At 40.0% G+C, this 21,571-nt stretch overlaps 1 protein-coding gene across 1 annotated transcript in view; it reads right to left on the reverse strand.

Annotated features, from left to right (window-relative positions):
- FAM135B (family with sequence similarity 135 member B) overlaps positions 1-21,571 on the reverse strand; it is a gene marked incomplete at both ends in the record, with an annotated part of 140,068 nt that overhangs the window by 73,885 nt on the left and 44,612 nt on the right. The window contains one exon of the mRNA XM_082479798.1: positions 206-345. Coding sequence (XP_082335924.1) covers positions 206-345 — 140 coding nt within the window. The remainder of the gene's footprint in view (positions 1-205; positions 346-21,571) is intronic.

The following is a 21,571-nucleotide window of genomic DNA, read 5'->3' on the forward strand; positions in this document are numbered from 1 at the left end:
CGTCAGTCTCCTTCTAGTGCAGATGCTGGTACTTGGTCAGACAAATCATGCCTTTACCTCCATCAGCTACATTGATGAGACCTGTGACAGCATAGGGACCCCATGACAACTTCTCAAATTGAGATATCAGTGCAATGTACGCCTGAAGTTAGGTAAGAGGAATCCCAGCCCTCCTGGTTTTTATGTGCATCCCAAGACAACTCACCCTTTCACCATCCAGAAGCAGATGCACTCTGAAGTTCATGGACTCGTTAAGAATGATCTCTTCGTTTCTGTACAAAATCTGAAATATTCTGCTGTAAACGTTGTTTTCATGAACACAGGCTGAGCAGAGGCTGGAATCACCTGCACAAAACACAGACAGACTTCTGGTGTGATTTCTGCAGGAAGATAATTTTTTCCCTTACATTTTCGCTTCAGGATTATCTAGGCCAGTTGTATTAGTACTTGTAATTAAACACTTACATTCTCAGTAATTAATGGTAAAGGAGGAGATTGTTATTGTGGGTTGCAGGTTCCCAAACATGGCATTTAAAGAAAATAAATGTTAAACTGTAGCAGGCTGGATTTCAAAATGAGAATAGCTGACCCTCTGACAGCAATTACCTGTTAAGTTTATTTCTAATGACAGCTAAAGCATCACATGTCTTCTAGGGAGGTTTGCTACCCAGCACCATGAGGACTCTGGGTGTTCACATGTGAAATTTCGTCTTTTATCTGCAATGGGCATCTTTCAGAAGAGGGAGTTTTCATCTCTGGTGCTCCCAGAAGTTAATACCTGGGAGGGGGAACAATAGCCAATACCAGATCTCGAGTGTAGAGCCTGGAAATGCAGAGGCATCTTAAGTTAAAATACAGAAAAAGAAAAAAGTAGCCATTTTTTCAAGTTGCCAAAAGTCCTGTGTAATCATTAAGGCCCTTGACCTATGTGAGAGCTGCCAAGTTGGCCCATACAATTGGGACTAATCTGAGGAAGTCAAGAACCAAAACCCTAAGCTTCTCCACGCTGAATTCAGACAGTCAATTGCTTCATCTGTGTGCTGATGTATCACATTAGCACAAATGAACTTCACATAAACTCAGGTGGGATTTGTCCTTCCTAACTGGTGCCTCCAGTGTATATATCGTGTTTTGGTTACAATGGAGACTATGGAATTTAAGTCATCATTAATCGAATAAAAAAAAAGTGCATGATTTAGATTGAGGCAAATTCTTGCTTGAAGTCCACTGCTTATTGAGTAATTCTTCTTTCACTAAGAGGAGAACAGTGTGACTTGTTTATCTGTACAAAGCCACGTTGAAGGCAACAACATTTATAATTAATTCCTTCTAGAGGAGTTTGTGATGATGGTGTGACTATTTAATTAACAACTGGGCACCAGAGTTAGGTACTTCCAAGTTGTGTCTTGGCTATTAATCAGAATCCCCTGATAATTCTAATTCCACAGCCTCTGAGCAACAACTTCTTGCAAAATTTACTCAGAACCAGTTTTGTTCCTTTCCAGCATTCAGTGCTGTAGGAATCTGAGCTTTTGAAAAATATTTAGCAAATGGTATTTTGGAACTCTCCTGACAAGATGTGCTTAAAAAGGTGTACCAGCATCAGTCCTTCAAAGAGAGGTAGATCTGTGATCATCATCAAGAAGCCAAGAGGCACATGCTTTCTTACAAAGAATAATAGCTTTTCAGAAGGTACTTCCAGGAATTTGGGCCTTTGCAGAATTGTTTTGAGTCCATGAGCTGTGGTAGGATAAATATCTGGGTCAGAAAGTCTTAGGAACTGCTGGGTTTTCAAGAGTTTGAAATCAGGACAGGTCTGTTCTGCTGTGCTAAAGCTACTGCTTTGCTTTCCAGTGCAAGAATCATACATAATTTGCAGTCAGAAGTTAGTGAGTTGAGACTGACAGAGGACTAAAGATTTCCTGAGGTAAAGTTTGTTTAGCGGAAAAAAAAAAGGAAAAGAAGAAAAAGTACTTTAAAAAAAAAATAACAAAAAGGTACTAAAGGCCTTGGTAGACAAGTGAATGGAGCTTTGTCATTATAATGATTAGTTTTTGTGGCGCCGGTCTGCTGGAACAGGAATAGCGCAGACAAAAAATCACCTTCTCAAAAAAAAAAAAAAAAGAAAAAAAAAAAGAAAAAAAAAGAAAAAAATCACATGAGGGGCAGGGGGAAGAGTTAATTAAATACCAATAAGGCCAATGAGACAAGCTTATTAATTAGCATGACCATAGGGTTGTCATCCAGACTGCATTCAAATCATTTTCCTATTACTGACTTCCACCAAGCACACCCAGGAACAGCCCAAGTGTTCCACCCTGCTGTCGTCTTCCCATCACATACCCTGCACGATAGTTATGCATAAGTCCAGGCAGCCTCAATAACTACACATTTATTTCCTTGTGCTACACCAGTTAGGCTAGAATGTTTCAGCCTGATTAGCTCTTCAAAAGCATGCAGTCATATTTATTTTAATTTAAACCCCATCATATTAGAGACACTGCAAAAATCATATTAGAGGTATAATGCATTCTTATTCCTAGCTGGCAGACAAAGGCAGCTTTACGTTATTTGATTTGGATATTGATATACTGGTACTCTTCTAGGATGGAAAGTTTAATGTCATTTTCTTTTCAAACACACTCCTGCACAAACCACTCCTAGTGTGTAATTGCTTTAGGAGCTAGGTTTGCAAGGCGGCATAAAGAGTCATTTCTCTTGTTGGAAAGGTCAAAGTCAAAGCCGTGCTACAATGCTCAGGGTTGTCTCAAATCACTGTGACTGCATATGATACTACGGGGCCAAAAATTGCTCAGTTTTAAGCACAGAGATCTACCTTTGAAAAGATCTGGCAGATAACTACGGCAGATGAGTGCCTGAACATCTCCTAAACACAAACCATCCCTGCCTATTTCAATGGCCACAGACGGCTTCTTTCTCTCTTACAGTATGACATAAGGCTGTGGCAGGAGCTTCCCCAGAGGAACGTTTGGCAGCATGAAGATACCTCAGTAACGCTGACAGCAATGCAGGCATCCTGCCCCTCAAAACATCTCCATAGACACTGCACTTCAGGCAGTAGCACTCACTGATGTGTTCTGTGCTTTATGGCACAGACAGGGATGAGGCTGTATGACTGTTCTCAAGCTTCTTTCACTAACAAGAAGCGGTACCTGCACCGAAAATACGCTTCCTTAGTTTACTCCATGAAAACATCGTCATCCCAGGAACTTTTTGTTGTGATTTAACCCGGTGGGCGGCTAAACACCACACAGCCGTTTGCTCACTCCCTCCCAGTGGGATGGGGGAGAGAATCGGAAAAAAAAAGGTAAAAACTTGTGGGTTGAGATAAAGACAGTTTAATAGGACAGAAAAGGAAGGGGAAAAAAAACAATAATAGTAATAATAGTAATAGCAATAAAATAGTAATAGTAATAGTAATAGTAATAGTAATAGTAATAGTAATAAAAGAATATACAAAACAAGTGATGCACAATGCGATTGCCACCACCCACCCACCGATGCCCAGCCAGTCCCTGAGCAGTGGCCGCCACCCCTCTGGCCAACTCCCCCCAAGTGTTATTGTCTCATGATGTCATATGGTAGGGAATATCCCTTTGGCCAGTTTGGGTCAGCTGTCCTGACACAGCTCCTTGTGCACCCCCAGCCTCCTCGCTGGCAGGGCAGTGTAAGAAGCTGAAAAGTCCTTGACTTAGTGTAACCACTGCTCAGCAACACCGAAAGTCTTGCTTTAGTTATCAGTGTGTTATCAACATTATTCTCATCTTAAATCCAAAACGCAGCACTATACCAGCAACTGGGAAGAAAATTAAATTTATCACAGCCAAAACCAGGACACTTTTACAAACTTCCCCTTGTTTCTGGGATATCTTCTGACACTCACATCTCTCTAAACCCACGACTTGTCCACTAACAGACAGTGCAATAAGGTCAGCATGTGCCACGGCTGACATTGTTCAGAAAAGGTTGTTCGCAGGAGACATAGAGGTACCCCCGTGTTCACACAAGCACAGGATGTTGTGAGAGAGAAGGTTGAAAGTATAAGCTTGCCCAAATCTCGTTTTAGCATAATCTCAGATACGTAACCAGCTCTGAGCTATGCCTGCACTGCTCAGCAGTCACGTGGAGTCCAAGGAAGACAGACACAGTGTGTGGAAACTGTGTGGAGCTCTCAATCCCTGGTGAGAGTGGGAACTAAGACTGTATTGACTTGCATTTAGCTCTTTATTCCACAGTTTCAAAGGCTTGAGCTTTGGTGAACTCAACAAGGAAAGTCTAATTTTGTGATAATGAGCTTCTACTCAGTAAATTTCCAGTCTAAGAGATTTATTTTTGACACTTACAGTGTCCCTTAAGCTAGAAGGAATCCTATTTTCCTGTCTTCTTTTCCTAACAGGCTATTCCATTTACTGCTTATCTTCTTTGGGTTGAATAGGTCTTCAAATTATCTGGAAAGTGAAAGAGTTCTCAGGACTGCAAGAATCATCACAAGCATGAACCGGACAGTTGTGCTCCACAACCATTAGTTTAAAAGAATGAGAAAAGCCTGTTGATGCATCTCTCCCTTTCTATTCTTTCCACAGGAAATATATTGCCATGCCACCACCACCTATAGCCAGACCACCGGCTTTACAATTAAGTAATGACATTTTTAAAAAAGGAAGGGAAAAAAGGTTCTTTGCAGTTTTGCACAGTTTCATACACACAACATAGGCTGCCTGTACACACCAGTCACTACATCATGTCCTGCTTTCCCACTGTCTCCATATTCAATTTACCAAGCTCCTCCAGATACATCCTAGTCTACCTAATCTTCCCATCTGGAAGTTTCTATAGATGGAGATTTCTAAATCTTATTACAGCACCTCGTACAGAAATTATTCATGCCTTTAAAGAATCAGAGAGAGTCACTGCTATTTAGATCCTGGAGGCCCCTGAAAACATCTGTCCAGATAATCTAACAAAGAAGGAACTGATGGACAAATGACATCTACACATTTTTTGTAATTATTTTCAGCTTAATTTAGTGAGAATATAAACTGTTTTGTTCTGACAACCACTGCCAGGAGGAAGGCATTGGGGTGTTGGTGATAGGTGTCTGTGGCAGATGTGCAAAAGCCCCTCAAAGAATGAGATGGGATGGGATGGGATGGGATGGGATGGGATGGGATGGGATGGGATGGGATAAGATAGCATAGCATAGCATAGCATAGCATAACATAGCATAGTTTTGCTATCCTATAGCATAGTTTTGCATAATGCCTCGGAATGTATAATGAGGGTTGGGATAGGAAAGTAGAAAGAAGTAAGCAATGGATAAGAAAATCTGATCTAACATCTTCAAGAAAGAGCACTGGAACCTGAAGGACATCACCAGAAACCATAGTCCCCTACAGAGACATGTGACTTCTGCTCAAACTCACTTAACCATAGCTTTACCATAGTTTAACCATAGCTTAACCATAGGTAGTACATATAAGTTAATAAAGCTGACAATGAAATCCACTTTAGTTGACTAATGTGCTCCTTGATTTGTGTTTTGGCGGGGTATGATAAGCCAGAATAGCTTGCCCTTCTACTTGGAGGACCCACTGGTATATGAACTGAAAGTATTGCCTGGCCAGACTGGCAACAACCCTCAGCTGGGGCAAAGCTGTGACAGGGACCTAAGTTTTCCTGATTTTCAAGTGTTCTCATTTGTGTTATTTTTCCCAGCAGCACCCTCACACCACTTCTGTTCACATGAGGAGAGGAAGACATTTCTGGGGAAAAGTAACCAAAAATGATGACAATATTCTGCAGGTCAGAACTGTTCCCCTGACCTTTCTAAAATCCTAATGCGTACACCAGGTAGATTAGCAGTCTTCTCCCAAATTCCACTTGCCAATTATCCCAATTATCCTCTCCAGATATTCCACTTTCTTCTTTTTCAACTCTTGTAGCGTCTTTCTGTTTTCACCACCCCTAAATTATCTCCCTTTTCCCCTTTAAATCTTCTTCTTATTTGAACCATCCTTTACTCACTTTTTTTAACCTCTATAAAAATGGTTTGAGCAGTTTCATATTTGTTCTATGTCAATAACATTTCCATGGAGCAAACAAACAATGAACTCACCTTGGCAGAATCAACTGACAATGACACGCACATATCTCAACCTCTGATTTCTGTTAAGGAGAGACTTTGAAATGGCATTGTCTTGGTGTAGCTGAGACTTGATGATGAATGATTTCCCCAGAGCCACCTAAGTGATATGAACCCTTGCTATTTGCAATACAATAGGATTGGCCCATTTTTATGCCCTCTACAATCTGTTTGGTGTGTAAGTGATTAACATGCTCCAATCTCTCAGTTAGATTCTTTCCATAACTTTGATTGTGCTTCCTCCTGATGTCTATATCTGCCAAAGAAAACTGGAATAAACATTAACCACCAAACCTTTTCAAGGACAGTAGGGATCCTGGTCTGAGACCTAGATTTGCCCAAGAGTATTAGTATAATCTGACCTTTGAGAAATGTTGGGATTTTGTTTGTATTTATTTTTTTTCAGGGCTTTAAAACATGTAAATGCTTAAATGTGCAGCCCCTAACCCAGAATTCTTGCATGAGGTAATGTTCCTATGATAGGAGGGTACCTTCAACGCCATGAGTAAAAGCCAGTACATTTTAGATAGTTTCTGAAGAAAAAACAACAGTTGGAAGAGGTTCTCAGTTGTAGTGTGTCCTGGTTTGAGGTAAAATAGAACCAATTTTGTTCAGTAACTTCGCTTCTTAGCTGGGCCTCTCTAACTAGTGAAATTAACTGCATATTGTGCAGACAGTGTTCACTCTCTCAGAGTGATAAGACCAATCGTTTACAGCTGATGCCCAGGCATGGTATGCAGAGAGGCTCCTGCTTACACTTATTGCTATAACCCCCAAGGCCAACCAACTTTGTTATTTCCCACGTTGGAGGGTCAGAAGCGCAAAAGCATAGTGGGGTCCCACCTGCAGGGAGGAGCAGACAGGACAGGTGACCCAAAACTGACCAACAGGGTATTCCATCCCATCTGCCTCATGCTCAGTATAAAAGCTGAGGGACCAAAGGGTCAGTGGTTCTTCCTTCAATGGCCAACGTCTGAGGAGGACTCTGTCTGCCTGTGATCCCGATTCTGGATCCAGATCCAGAGTCCAGTTCCCGTCCATCACTGAGTCCAGCCTGGGATTGCCCCAGTGCCAGCCGGTGTCGTGATTGTCATCTTGGGAGCTTGATACGGTTTTGTATATATTTTTCATTATTTCTTTTTATTTTATTATTAATATTTCATTAAAGTAGTTGAGTTCCTTCTAAACTCACAAGTCTCTTTTTCCCTCTTCTGTCTCTCTCTTTGAAGAGGGGTAGAGGGGAGCATCTGTCGGTCCTGTCTGGGGTCCTCCAGGTCCCCAGTAGCCAATTTGGCCTAAATCACGACATAGTGCTACAGAGACCATGCACAGTGAGCATGATCATCATTACATCAGTTCGTATTGCTTTCTAACTCCGCTTCCAACAGGTACCAGCAGCATGAAGAAAGCCTTGGAATTAGTTCCTTGGTTTATTTTAAAATTGACTACCTTGCTAAGAATAACTTCAAGTAATGTTATATTTCCCTACACAATAAGGAGCATGAAACCTAAATGAAACATGAAACACTGCATTCTCCAGAGGAAACACATTAAAACCTCCTTCACAGCAAATTTTCTCCTATACAACTTTTCTTTTAAACTTGTGAAGCTTCACTGATAATTACAAGGGAAAACATCATACTTATACCCCTCCATTACCTCTGCTTTTAGTATACTTCAACTTCTCAGTTTTACAAAGAAAAAGCAGAGAGAGGATTTACTCTGACTCTGTCGTCTATTCAGTAGCCCAGAGAAGCAAGATTAATTACTACTTTTTCAAAATAAGGAAGGAGGAAATGTGACGGCTCAGTCCCGACACTACTGCTGGAGAGATTACATTGCTTCCTATTGCCCCTGCAAGGCAGAGAACAAAGAAAGTCATATTTTTAATTCTAAATATAAAATTACAGCTCCAGGGAATATAGCCTTTTAGAAAGATGACTTCAGGTTTACATCCTTCTTTCTCCAGAATTATCTCTCTACGGTTTAGTGAGCATTGTGTGAGAGGTCTAAAATGAACAGGGAGTGATTATACAGTCAGGAAAAAATCCATATGGAAAACAGATCTAACTTCAGATCTAGCCTCTTTAATGCCTTTATCACTATAGCACGGGAAACAAGATAATTACTCAATTGCTGGCAACTTCTTGAATCTCTCTTGCTGTTTGAGGAAAGCAGTACTATCATGCTGCTGTCCAGATAAATGGAGAAGCAGGGTTCTGCTAAGTTTTGTTTTAATGAAGATGCTCTTCAATAATGCGGGGAAATCAAGAAGCTGCAGTTGAAAACAGAGCTTTACTGTAAATATTTCTTTATGAATAACAGTACACACTAAACATTTGTGTTTCAGATTAAATCAGAGCCACGAGAAGCATACCATAGTCTCTATACTTGTGTTCCTGCATAAGAAAATCTGAGAGACATATGATACCTTTAAATGTAGAAGGGTTCATCCTCCCAGGTCACTCGTGCACAGACAGATGAAGGGCACTGCAACGCACTCACTTGAGAAAGAGCTGTGAGCGTTCTGAAATCTTCCTACCCACACACCTTATGTCACTACCCACGCAGACACGTTGTGTCAGCAGTTCATGTGATCTTTCCTAATCTGCTTCAGTGGAAAGTCAACTGTTGGTAAATCACAGCAGACGGCAGTTTAAACTGAGCTAGATCTCCTTGCCCTGAAGCAAACTGGAAGCAAATACATAGTCTATTAGCATAGGTGAACAGGGAGGGTGATAATAAATGGTTATAGATAGTATCACCTTTAAAATCTCAGTCTGGACTAGCTGTAGCCCACCTACTTGTAATCTGAGTAATATCTACAGCACACATTGTCCTGGTCGGTACCATTATAAACATAACCCAAATCTGTCTAGCGGATGACTACCACCTCCCTCACCCATCCAGACACACACTTTGGGCTGCCCTGCCTGCCTGAAATTGCCAATAGCCTCACAAGGAAAGTTGGTTCTTGTATGGAGTACCTACAAAATAGGTATGGATTTTCTAATTTCTAAGTTTCCTTGTCATCTGATTTCTACTATTGCCAAAAATCTTAAACACTTGCAGGCCATGCTAATTTTGCTATTTTTATAGAGAAAATTAAGTCACGTGGGCATTCCTTGAATGAACAGTATGCCATCTTGCTAGAACCTAAGCACCATACTGCAAAATATAACCAAAGGAGACCAGAAAACCTTGTGCAAATAGCCCTGTTGATCTAATTGCTTTTTTTCCTTTACCATCTGTTGGAGCCATATGAATTCTTAAATAAGAGCTAATTATAGGTCTCCCCTGCAGCTAATCAAATACTGGTAAATGTTGCAAACTTCAGCTGGAAGTATCATTTCTTCTTTATAAAAATCCCCTCCAAAACAGACACTGAGAGGGTTGCCTTTCTCTGTTTTTCTGGACTTCGGTACACAGTAGTTCGAGTTGATGCACACATGTCTGTGTTAACATATGGGAGAAATTCATAACAAGCTGGAGAAATAAGAGCCAAAGTTCAGTTCCCGCCAAGTACTATTAGGAGGGGTGACTTTGGGACAGAAAGTGACTGTGTCTAATAAATATCCACTGACATGTACTATGGCAGAGCTCTTAGTGTTTTGGGTTTTCCTTCACTGCCCCTGTGCTGTTGTACTGAGTGAAAGAGAGAAAGAAACAATCCTGTCACAAAATTATCTGGCTTTTAGCACTGAAGAACTGGAGCAAAGAAGGATCCAACACCAAAATCAAATTTTGGAAGACAGATTCCAGCCCATTTAGAGAACAATAAATCTCCTAATGAGCTCAAAAGAGACAAGATTTCACTTTCATGTGCAATGGGCATTTGTATAAATGTCCATTTGTATAAATGTCAATTTACACCATTCAGGCAAATGTTTTATAACTGCCTGCAGTGTCAATGTCACTCTGCATTGCTGTGTAATGTGAAAGGACTGAAGGATAAAAATTAATCCAGTCCTAAATATGGCAAATAAGGAATTGAAGTGCTTTTTAAAAACCCCAAACACTAAATAGCTCTTTCAGCATCACAAGATGGCAATTTCAGACTGACATGCTGACCTTCCAGGAAGTTTCAAACTGTTCTGGCAGAAATTAGGATTTTTTTTTTTATTATTTTTTTTTTAAGGAAAATGGAAAGAGTATGTTTTAAGTTAATTCATTCCAGCCATCAGGCAGGTAGTTTTTTCCCATTATAACCACCACAACTTCTTTGTGTAAATGTGTGGTGCATATGGAAGAAAGAGAACGCTTCCAGGATTTCATTTCAATTAGTCTTTCCCTCTGGCTACCAATGGGAAGATTCCCTTCCACTTTTCTCACCACTGCTTACAGCATGTTTTGACAGCCAGAACATCAAAAATGTTTACAGATCCAGATATGTAAGAACTGAAACAGATATAAAAAATGTGAATATATGCACTTTACAGACACTTCAAGCACATATATAATATTAGGACCCACCTGTTATTCCATCAGTGCTGCATAGCTTATCTGGCATCATCTCATCAACAAAACAGCAACTGAATCAGAAATGTCCTGACCTAAAATCACAGATTTTAAGTCAAACTGGAAATTAAAGATTTACCAGGTGGGGCTGTAACACTTTCAAGTCCTCTGATCAATGGTATGGATTGGAAACTAAATGCTTTCCTAATGTACCATTGAAATGCCTGCTGTGTTCAAGAAGGTGATGGATTGAGGTCATACATTTACCAAACTTTTACCTTCAGCATTATGGCCAGTTGCACTATACTCAGAGGGTAAATTACTGTGAATTAAATATGTAAAACATTTTGTGACAGTCTAATAAAAAATCTGAAAATAAATCTAATTTGTCAGATATAAGAGGTAGTCCCTAAGATCCCACTGTAAAATAAAAAGCCTGAGGATTCAGATTGAAGGACCTCAAACTCCCATTGGAAGAAGCCACGACTGCTGGTTAGTGTTTCTGAAAGCCAAGCAAGTTATCTAGGTATTTAAGGTTTCTAAACCCCATTCTGGATCACAAAAGTAAACACACAAAAAGGGTTTCAAGGTCCTACAGGTTTTTTTTTTCTTTTTGTGTACAATACTAGTCAGGAGGTCTTTCATATTCCTTCTATGATCAATCTTTGGTGTTAAGTTAGATACAAGAGACCTGATTCCTCAGCTGTAGCTGCTGCAGCTGAGGGTCTTTCATTCTACAGGCTGCAGGTTCAATTTCTAGCGTGATGTTCAAGGTGGGTTTGTCACATCCACATTTGCCAGGTGATCCCTCCACATTATGTTCTTCCACCACATTGAAGTGGACCTGATCATATCCCTTGCTCATTCAGGAGAGACCTGATCCTGGTGCCCAGGTGGTCTGTGATTCTGACTGCTAGATTTGGTATTTGTATACAGTCAGAGAAAGGGTAGAAACACATATACCTGACCATAAAATGGATGGAAGAACTCACTGAATTCCCAGGGCAAGGGAATGAACTATAAATCAGATGTTCCTCTCTGAGCCCAATTCTTTCCACAAATTGCTCTACAGTCTTTGTTCTGGAGACATTTCGCATGTACAGCACCGGTTTCTCAAGGCAAAGAAAAACGAACCAGCCTCCAGAAAGGCAGTCAGCGTGATGGAGATTGGTAAAATCAGACCACAGGTAAGTTATTTCAAGGCCTCATATTTTCAACACAAGTGTCATCACAACCCTGGAAGCAGACAGGTGGCACTTAGATACTAAGGCAAAACTGTACAAAGACAATTCTGTCTGCTGATTAAAGAGGCTCAAGGAATAAAAATTTCACCTAAATACTAACATACATGCACACAAAAATAAATTGCAGCTCCATTTGCTGAAAAATAATTTTAATTTAAAACCTGTACCATTATAAAGTAGCTTCCAAATAAGCAAACTATATTGCTAATCTGTAATAGGAACTGTTTCTATATAAGCCACGAGCTTAATTGAAACCCAAAATGTTCTTCTGTATGTTTTGTATCATAGAATCATAGAATCATAGAATGGTTGAGGTTGGAAGGGACCTTGATGATCATCAAGTTCCAACCCCCCTGCCATGGGCAGGGACACCTCCCACTAGACCAGGTTGCTCAAGGCCACCTCCAGCCTGGCCTTGAACACCTCCAGGGATGGGGCCTCAACAACCTCTCTGGGCACCCTCAAAGTGAAAAACTTCTTCCTAATATCTAATCCAAATCTACCCTCTTCCAGTTTGAAGCCATTCCCACTCGTCTGATCACTACATGCCTGAGTAAAAAGTCCTTCCCCAGCTCTCCTGTAGGCCCCATTTAGCTACTGGAAGGCCACAATAAGATCTCCCCAGAGCCTTCTCTTCTCCAGGCTGAATAACCCCAAATCTCTCAGCCTGTCTTCATAGGAGTGGTGCTCCACCCCTCTGATCATCCTTGTGGCCCTCCTCTGGATCCATCACAACAGGTCCAAGTCTTTCCTATGTTGGGGACTCCAGAGATGGATGCAGTACTCCAGGTGGGGTCTCACCAGAGTGGAGCAGAGGGGCAGAATCACCTCCTTTGACCTGCTGGCCACACTTCTTTTGATGCAGCCCAAGATACTGTTGGCCTTCTGGGCTGCGATTGCACACTGCTGGCTCATGTTGAGCTTCTCATCAATCAGCACACCCAGGTCCTTCTCCTCAGGGCTGCTCTCAATCCATTTTAAACATTCCTTTGAGCAGATATTTTAAAACTTCCCATCCAGGTGAGACACAAGACTGCTCCTTTCCTAGGTCAGCCAGCTCTTGTCCGATTAGTGATTTCATTGCTGAACTGTTTATACAGCTCAGCACAAAAATGCAATAGAATTATTTTTTCTTATTCATTTACTTCTCCAAATAGACTCTATCAACCTGCCACTGCGTTGGTAAATTTGTTTTTTGGTTTTTGTTTTTTTTTTTTTTTTCCTTTTTAATTATGTACATTATCTCAATTGAAATCCTGTAGCTTCATCTGGATCACACATGCACATAAATCAGCAAGAGACCAACCATACTTTCCATGCATGTCAGGCACAAGACATTTGGCTTTCTGTCTGGGATTTCATTAAGCTGCATTAATGTTCGCTCTGCCTGTGATGTGCCAAGAGTATCATTAGCTGTTCTCTTTCTTTGGGCTCTTTTCTGGTAAGGCTATTCATCGCCTTCAGTCTGAGTTTATAAATATATAAAGGGGGAATGTCATGAGGATGGAGCCAGGCTCTTCTCAGTAGCAACCAATGATAGGACAAGGGGTAATGGATTCAAGCTGGAACACAAGAGGTTCCACCTAAATTTGAGAAGAAACTTCTTCTCAGTGAGGGTGACAGAGCACTGGAACAGGCTGCCCAGGGAGGTTGTGGAGTCTCCTTCTCTGGAGACATTCAAAACTCGCCTGGACGCCTTCCTGTGCAACCTCATCTAGGTGTCCCTGCTCCGACAGGGGGATTGGACTAGATGATCTTTTGAGGTCCCTTCCAATCCCTAGCATACTGTGATACTGTGATACTGTGAGTTAAGGGTCATTCAAGAAAAGGATCTGTTAAGACTTTCTCAACAGTCTGTCTTTTTATTTGGCATAAACTTTGCATACATATCATGGCCCTGCAGTAAGCTCTTAACTGGACAAAGCAATATAAAGACAAAGGATCGTGAATCTAATGCTACTTACCTTCCCCAACAAAACCTGTCTAAGACTTTGAAACTGAAATGGGCCAAATCCCATCTATCCAAAAAAATCTCATATAAACTCCTGTATACTCAAAATTTTAAATGTTTTTAACTCTGCAAGACAAACAAAGGTGCTAAACCACCACACTGTAGAGAGTAAACTTGCATAAAATTATGGTATATTGCTCAAGATAATACTGAAAACAATGGCAAAACTGGGAATGAACTCACTCTAGTGTGAAGAAAATCCTGTATTTACTACCAGACATACACACTGCTGTTGTATTAGACATCACGTTGTAGGGGTATGTGGCTACACTAACACTATTTAGATGGCACTCGAGGCAAATCATAGAATCATGGAATAGTTTATGTTGGAAGGGACCTTGAAGATCATCGAGTTCCGACCCCCCTGCCATAGACAGGGACACCTCCCACTAGACCAGGTTGCCCAAGACCATGTCCAGCCTGGCCTTGAATGAGTCATCTCTGTGCCTTAGTTTCCCACATATTAAATTCTCCTTCGCTTTGTCTCTCATTTAACCAGTCTGTGACTGCTATTTTCAGCTCTGAATTTTATTACAATACTTACCACAATGCTCTCAGCTGTTATATCTAATTTGGTTGAGAAATACCGCTGAACCTGGAATTCAAGTCTCTGATGGCTTTCATAATAGATAATTTGTACAGATATTTCCCTAGATATTTTTTGCCTAGTGACAATAATACTCACAAGTTTTTCTAAAGATTTAGTAAAATCTTGGCTCTTTTTCTTCATCCTTTAAACTTATCCATCAACATTCCTCATAATTTTGGAAGTAACGATCCCAAGTGCAGTCCATGGAGACAAATACACCTCCTTGATGTAAGCTGACAATATTCAGGACACATGATTTGCAAGATTTGAATTGAAGTTCATGGGATCATTTCCTGGACATATTATAACTTCTTACAAAATTCACAGAAGACGACAGATTAGGCCAGTGTTGCAGCTGCTTACAGCTCCCTTCCTAGCTTGAAAACTCTTTCCCAAAGAATAATAAAATGAATAGTATATATTCAAGTGGCATAACTTTGGAAACAACCCATCATTTCTGCTGAAACACTTGAATTCAGAGAAGGAACATGTAAGTGCATTGTTCCTCTGGATTTCGGAGGTAGGAAAGTCTGACAGAAGAACAAATATTGGAGAACCCAACTAGCAAATATTGCACTAGAGTAATCAGGAAAGTACCTATAAAGTAGGATAATAAGACTCAAAACCAGTAGAAACAAAGCCCCTTCTCTTTTCAATGCTTTTACAAATGCTGGAAACCAAGATGATGTTGTTTTCCCTTACCCAGGGAACGGTGATTTAGGCTAAGATTGTTCTACAGATATTAAGAAGGAGAAAAAAATCACAGTGCATTTTGCATAAGGCTTTTCCACATGCCCATGTCCTTGTAAGGATGGCTGTCCTTGAAAATGAGAGCTGTGGGAAATCATATAAGAGCCCATGGATATGAATCATGGGGAAAAGACTAAGAGTTAGTTTGTTCTTATTTAAAATTAATAGAGGGAATTTAAAGACTTGATGGGAGCTTTTCACGAAGGCAAAAAGAATGAAAAACTGTGGGGAAACTGGAAAGCATCCAAAATAGGATTGGCAAGAACTGTTAACAGAAATGGTAGAAAAGCTTCATAAATTACAAGCAGAATGAAAAAGAAAGACAAAAAAAAAAAAAAAAAAAAAGAGAGAGAAAAGGAAGGAAGGCAGGCAGGCAGATTTTAGTTTTTCTCAGGACTAAATCATCGCTATTGTACAACAAACACCTCACTGCGTGAGCTGTTCAAACTTTCCTGGTTTCTGGGGAAAGATGTGGAATACTATACAAGACATCTTGTTGCTTCCTTAATGTTCCACAAGCAGATGAATTTCTTGGGGGCTCCATATGCAGCCTATCAGTTCACTTTACTTTTTACATCCCTATTGAGATATATGGATATTCTTTTGCACCTTTGTCCACTGCTCCCAAATTCAACAGTATTTGTTGGCAATGAGTTTCAGAGGTTCATTATCTTGAAAAAAATTGCCTTTGATGATGCTTTGGTTTGTGGTATTTCAGCATCCTGGATACTCTTTTGTTCCTTTTCTGTCTGAAAGGTTGAATTTAGATGTCAGACTTAGAATATATGTTGTTTATAGTAGAAGCGCAGTAAACAAGTCGGGTTCAAGGAGTTTTGCAGCTACAGACATTCAGAACTGCAGAGTTTATCCATACAGCATGACAACCATTTCCATGCAGTAGTTAATATGTAACTGTTGTAGACTTTCTGGACAGACATTTTAGAAACTACAACTGATATTCATTAGTTTTCTATCACATTGCTCTTCCTGTGTTACTACTCATTTTCTTCTGCACACTGAAGCTGAGTACTTTCTCCTTGCACTGCCTACCCCATGTCTACTTCATATTTTAAATCACACTTCTATCTGGACACCTAGCCTTGAGTAAGTCAACAGCAGCAGAGGCTTAACATGTCAATTAAAAACAGTAGATGCAACTTTTTGCAGATAGTTTTTCAAGAATTTCCATCACATTGCCTCTCTACCAATTTGTGAGATAATCTTGTAATAATGGTCAGAGCTAGAATAATCTTATCTTTGGAAGGTGACAGTGGGAGTTCTTGTGAAACCTTAACAAAATAAGCTTGAAGTAGAAAATGCACAGTCAGATAGGTGTTTAACTAGTGTTTCATGAAGAGTTTGTGCTCCTCCTTTATTTACAGCAGAGCTGAGAAGGACAAAATAAAACCATGGTTCAAATGCTAATCCTGTTCCAGTGAATTTGAAACTAGAAACTCCTGTTTAAGCTTTATCAGATACTTGGTCTGTGATCCCTAGTAAATTACATGTGATTGGATTAAAATCCTGGCTACATATTCCTAAAGCTGGATCATTAATACACACCTCCTCACCCAATATTCTTCTATACCCAAATCTGGGCAAAGGCAATGTATGCTGGTTCTCTGAAGCGTTATGCAGCCCGCAGACTTTTCTGGTTGTCAGAAGCTCAGGACTTTTGGAAAAGTGGTCAGTTCAGTAAACTAGCACCAAAATTTAAAAAAAAAAAAAATGGCTCTGGTCTTGTTTGAAAAAAAAAAAAACAAAACATTCTTTCTCTGATTTTTCTTAGTTGCAGCTGAAGTTCTGCACAGGATAAAGGCAAGAAGGTTCTTTGCAGGATTGAATCCTGCAGAAACTGTGTAAATTAGTCAGAATTAGGGCTGAGCAGCTGACTGAATCTTAATTTCTAAAACCGAATGAATAATTTAAAGCACACTAACATCAACACCTGGTAAATGTTTCTTTAATATCTTGTTGACATTTTCTTAATTTCTATATTTCTCTGACTGAAATTACTCAAATTCAACCAGTTTTCTTTCATACTTTAGTACGGACTTTAATGTCTTTTTGAGAAAATACTCTGTCAGGAAAAGAAATATAAGTGCCTCAATTTCAAGCAAAATTTCATCTAAAGCTGGGTCAGCACCTCTGAAGAAAGCTTGTGTTGGAACAGCAACTCTTTCTTCAGTGCAGCTGTGCTTTTCCTGCTTGAGAATATTGCCGAATCATTTATGATTGGGTCATTTCTGGGAACTCTCTCAAAATATATGAAAAAAAGATGGTTTTCAACTCAAGCCTGCAGGCTTTAAAGAGTAATCCCCACTTGAGTGTTTTTGTTTCTTTTCTGCTACAGTCTACTAAGGTGTTTCATAAGGTTGAACTCTTCCAAGCTGAGGATGGCTTTTCTCTTCTTGCCCTCTCCTTTCAGCAGAGGTTGTATACTAAGGTCTACCTTATACTCAGATTGTGACAAAACTTGCAACAACGCTGATCATCTGGTGAAAAAGAGGAGACACTTTGATCAACTCATCCAGGCATATCTGCTAGTCCTACTTTAGCTTTTCACTTGTTTAACTCCACCTTCTGATCTTTTAACTCAAGGATACTGCTGAGGTCCCCTTGGCCTATGTTGAACTATATTTGCAGAGATGGGAGTGATAGCAAAAGCAGGTGCCTTCAATGTGAGGTTTAGGTCAGAGGAGAATAAACTTTTCAGTGGACTATAAAGTATGTGAGCCCTATGACTAACCCCCACGGAGGCATTGCTTCTTCCTGTATTCTTTTAGGGAAAGAGGACGGAATTTGGTAATTTCTTGTTTGTACAAAAACACCACCAACATACTGTTTACCCTTCCCCTAGTGATGGATCAGCCACTTGAACCAAGACATATGAGGGAATGCAATCAAACTTCTGTGCAGAAATAGGCTGGCTACCTCAGATGTCTGCATTCCCCCTTTTCCCCAGGCTGCTGATAGACCTAAAGGCTAAAAGAACAAGGAGATTTTTTTATCCTCTTTATCCATTATTATTATATATATTATCACAACTCAGACTACAAAGGACATATTTAGTCTATGGTGGTCACACTGTATGAAATAGAAGTACTTCTTTCCACACTTCCCCGAGTTTATATTCACCATCTTCTCTTGCGGTATGAGTATAGTCATCAGGCTTTTGTCTGCAATCACCAGGCAAGCAACTTCACAGACACAGGCAAGCACTAAATTCAGTTCAATTCACTTGTGTTTTCATTAATTGGCTGGCTAATGTGAAATGTATCCCCTAAGACCACCCACATCCTGCAACTGAACACTATGTCAGGGAGCACTCTCTCTTCTGAAGATGCTTGTCACTAATGAGCCTCAGACTCCTTCCTTGCATAAGCCAATTTCCCATTCCACATACCAATTATGTAAATAAAGGTGAAGTTCCTGATAACTTCCATTGGTTCCTCTCCGCTCACAATTAAAAAGATGAAAAACACTAAATAACTTTCATTTCAGTCTAGGGAAAGAGCTGGCTACCCAAACGAAAAAATAAAAATCATTATTTTTTAAAAGGACATTTTAAAACGTGCTTTCCTCTTTAGCCCAAAAGGACAATGATAAATGGATGAAAACACACCTCCAGCTGATATTGTTCAAAGAGTTTACTTCATTGTGTGTATTCACTCAATTTCCTGTTGCAGCTAGCTGCTGCCAAAATCAGGCACTGTGCAATGTAAACAGTGAGCCACACTCTAGATGGAATCTATTTGATATGTCATGAAAGCCTTCAACATTGTTTGAATGGCTTAGAGGCCATCCATCATGCGAACATTTTTATGGCCTTCACCACAACCTTACAGTATGAGTTCTTCACCTTCTCCTTTATCTCTCACAATGCTCATTGTAGATATTGTTCATACTCCTTTTACAGGTGGGATCCTGAGGCAGAGCATGACTTGGGCCTGTCTCCTCAGGAATATTCAATATAAGCCAATGTAAATTAGGCCTTTGAGGGACTTCGAAGGTGTGTCTGTTGGAGTGTAGGAAATTGAAGCCAGATCTCACAGTTCAGTGACAGTCTAGAGTCCCTGATCTCTTCCTCTCTTCCTGATATTGTAGAAACTTCTATTACTGGAAATGAAAAAAGATGCAATGATTTACAGTTTAATTTGGCTTCATTAAAACCTAAAACCCAATTCAACAACAACAACAAAAAACAAACTCAGCCTTCCTATTGTAATCCACAAACAAGAGAAATTCATTATAGAAGTCTAAAACTCTACTTTTGCTTCCTGTGTGCAACACTAGTACGAAAGCACCAGGTAATTCTTCGGATCCTGTCAGAAGTCCTTTGTAGTCTCTTCTAATTTAAATCTTGAGACTCTGAGCTCTGGTGAGTGTATTTTCAATCAAATATTATTATGTCTAGTAACACAAAGACCCTTATTGTGTTATTTGTACAAGAGATTTTTCATCTTCCACAAATATAATACCTACTTTATTAGTGGTTGGAGTTATTAAACTACTTCCCACTACTTAAGAGGGAGGGAATTAAACCTTGATATTTCTGAGTAGGCCACATGGTGAAAACTCAAATCCTAACTAACTTCTACATACATCTTAGAACAGAGCTTACTGATGAGGCTCCCCAGATCCACATCATACCACTACTACCACTCAGTTGCACCCACTAGCCTTGAATTAAATTTTTAGTGTGGGATCTGTCATGTCTCATTCTAGCTGCAGAAAAGGCAGAAAAACTAAAAAAAAAAAAAGGCAGAAAAACCTATTTAGTTTGATTTATTATATGATCAGTGGAGAGAAATCAAGACCTAATACAAGAAAATCACTGTAACCTAAAATTCGTGCTTCAGATATGTGAAAGCTTGCACGACCATCTTAGGCTATGCAGTCTGACTCTAAGACTACTCAAGTCTGTAATTATTGCTAAGATCATGTGAGAAACTCCCTTTCCTCCTCCTGAAATTGTGAGTTGAATTCCAATGCCAAGACCAGCAGAGATGCAAGAGATGATTCAGCCCAACTGTGGATATCATAGAAACTGTAGACATATATGCAAAACTCAAATCCAAAGCTAAGTGATATTCACATTTGTAAATGGTTTCTAGGTGAGGTGTAAGATGAGAGGTAACAGATGGACAGACATAAACAGACAAATAATGGAAAAACAGGAAATAATGAGACAATATTAATCACTATGACTGGAAGTACTCCCAGTGAAACAGTAGGCTGGACTTGCATGAGACCTTCACCTTTATCAAAGCACCATTACTGTTGGAAAACCTCACACTACTCAGTGGAAAGAGAGGAGGTTCAGGGAGAGTACTTTCCATTATTTCTGTGGATAAAACTTGACCCCCAGTTATACTGTCTTCCAGCTCCTGGGACAGCTTGCAGACAAAACACAAAATGTTTGACCTGCATCTGTGTGGGGCTTCGTGTGTTTGGTTTTTGTTTTTTTTTTTGCGAAAACTATGGGAAAAAACTTGGCATGATACCAACAACTGCACAACAGAGCATGGTGCAAACATACCTAAGACGACGGCTGGCAAACTTCTATCAGAGCAAGAGGCAGGCTGAATAATGTACAATGCGCTGATGAAGAAACACTCAGCACAAGTACACTGCTCTCAGGGGGTAAGAAAAGGTGTTGTATTAGGTCACAGAATGTACCAGGTCAAAGCTAGGCTAGAGGTCTTCAGTACGGTCTTGTGCTTCACAGTACAGGCATAAGCTCTTGTTTACTTCACAAGAACTTGGCCTTAAAGCTGAGTTAACTCATAGTAATAAGGCATGTTGAAATGTGCAGATGGAAAGTGCTAAAAAGAAGTGCCAAGACCTAGTAGCTGTTAATAAGCAAATACCAAAAATCATTAATCAATGCATCTGAGCTGTTTAAAATTAAATAGTTCTTTTCCCCCAGATTTTAGTTGGTTTACTCTGTTGCTTCTGAAGGCATAAATACACGTCTTTCTTCCTCCACATACACGACAGGCATTAAGTTTAAGTTTCCCAGAAAGAACATTGCCCAGCAAACAGGAAGATATCTTCCGCCCTAAGGTGAACAAGGTGTTAAAGAGAAAATTTGCACCAAGGTAGTATCTTGCTGCGTATATTATGCTACTTGGGCACTGTGCAGAAGGGATGTAGCTAAGCTGGTGAGGGAAGTGATTTTTGCTGTTTGAGGCTTAGATCTCCATCCCTCTGGATAGCCCTTAACTGTACACTCATCTTAACTGGTCTCTGTTTCACATTCACAACAGATTGTGTATCCACAGTGTCTCTTCAGCTCCAAGCTTTGATGGGCACAGAGGGTCATGGAGCAAGTGAAGCAGTACAGTCTCCTG

Source organism: Vanellus vanellus (genome assembly GCF_965231255.1).
Source record: "Vanellus vanellus genome assembly, chromosome: 2".
Classification (NCBI taxonomy): domain Eukaryota; kingdom Metazoa; phylum Chordata; class Aves; order Charadriiformes; family Charadriidae; genus Vanellus; species Vanellus vanellus.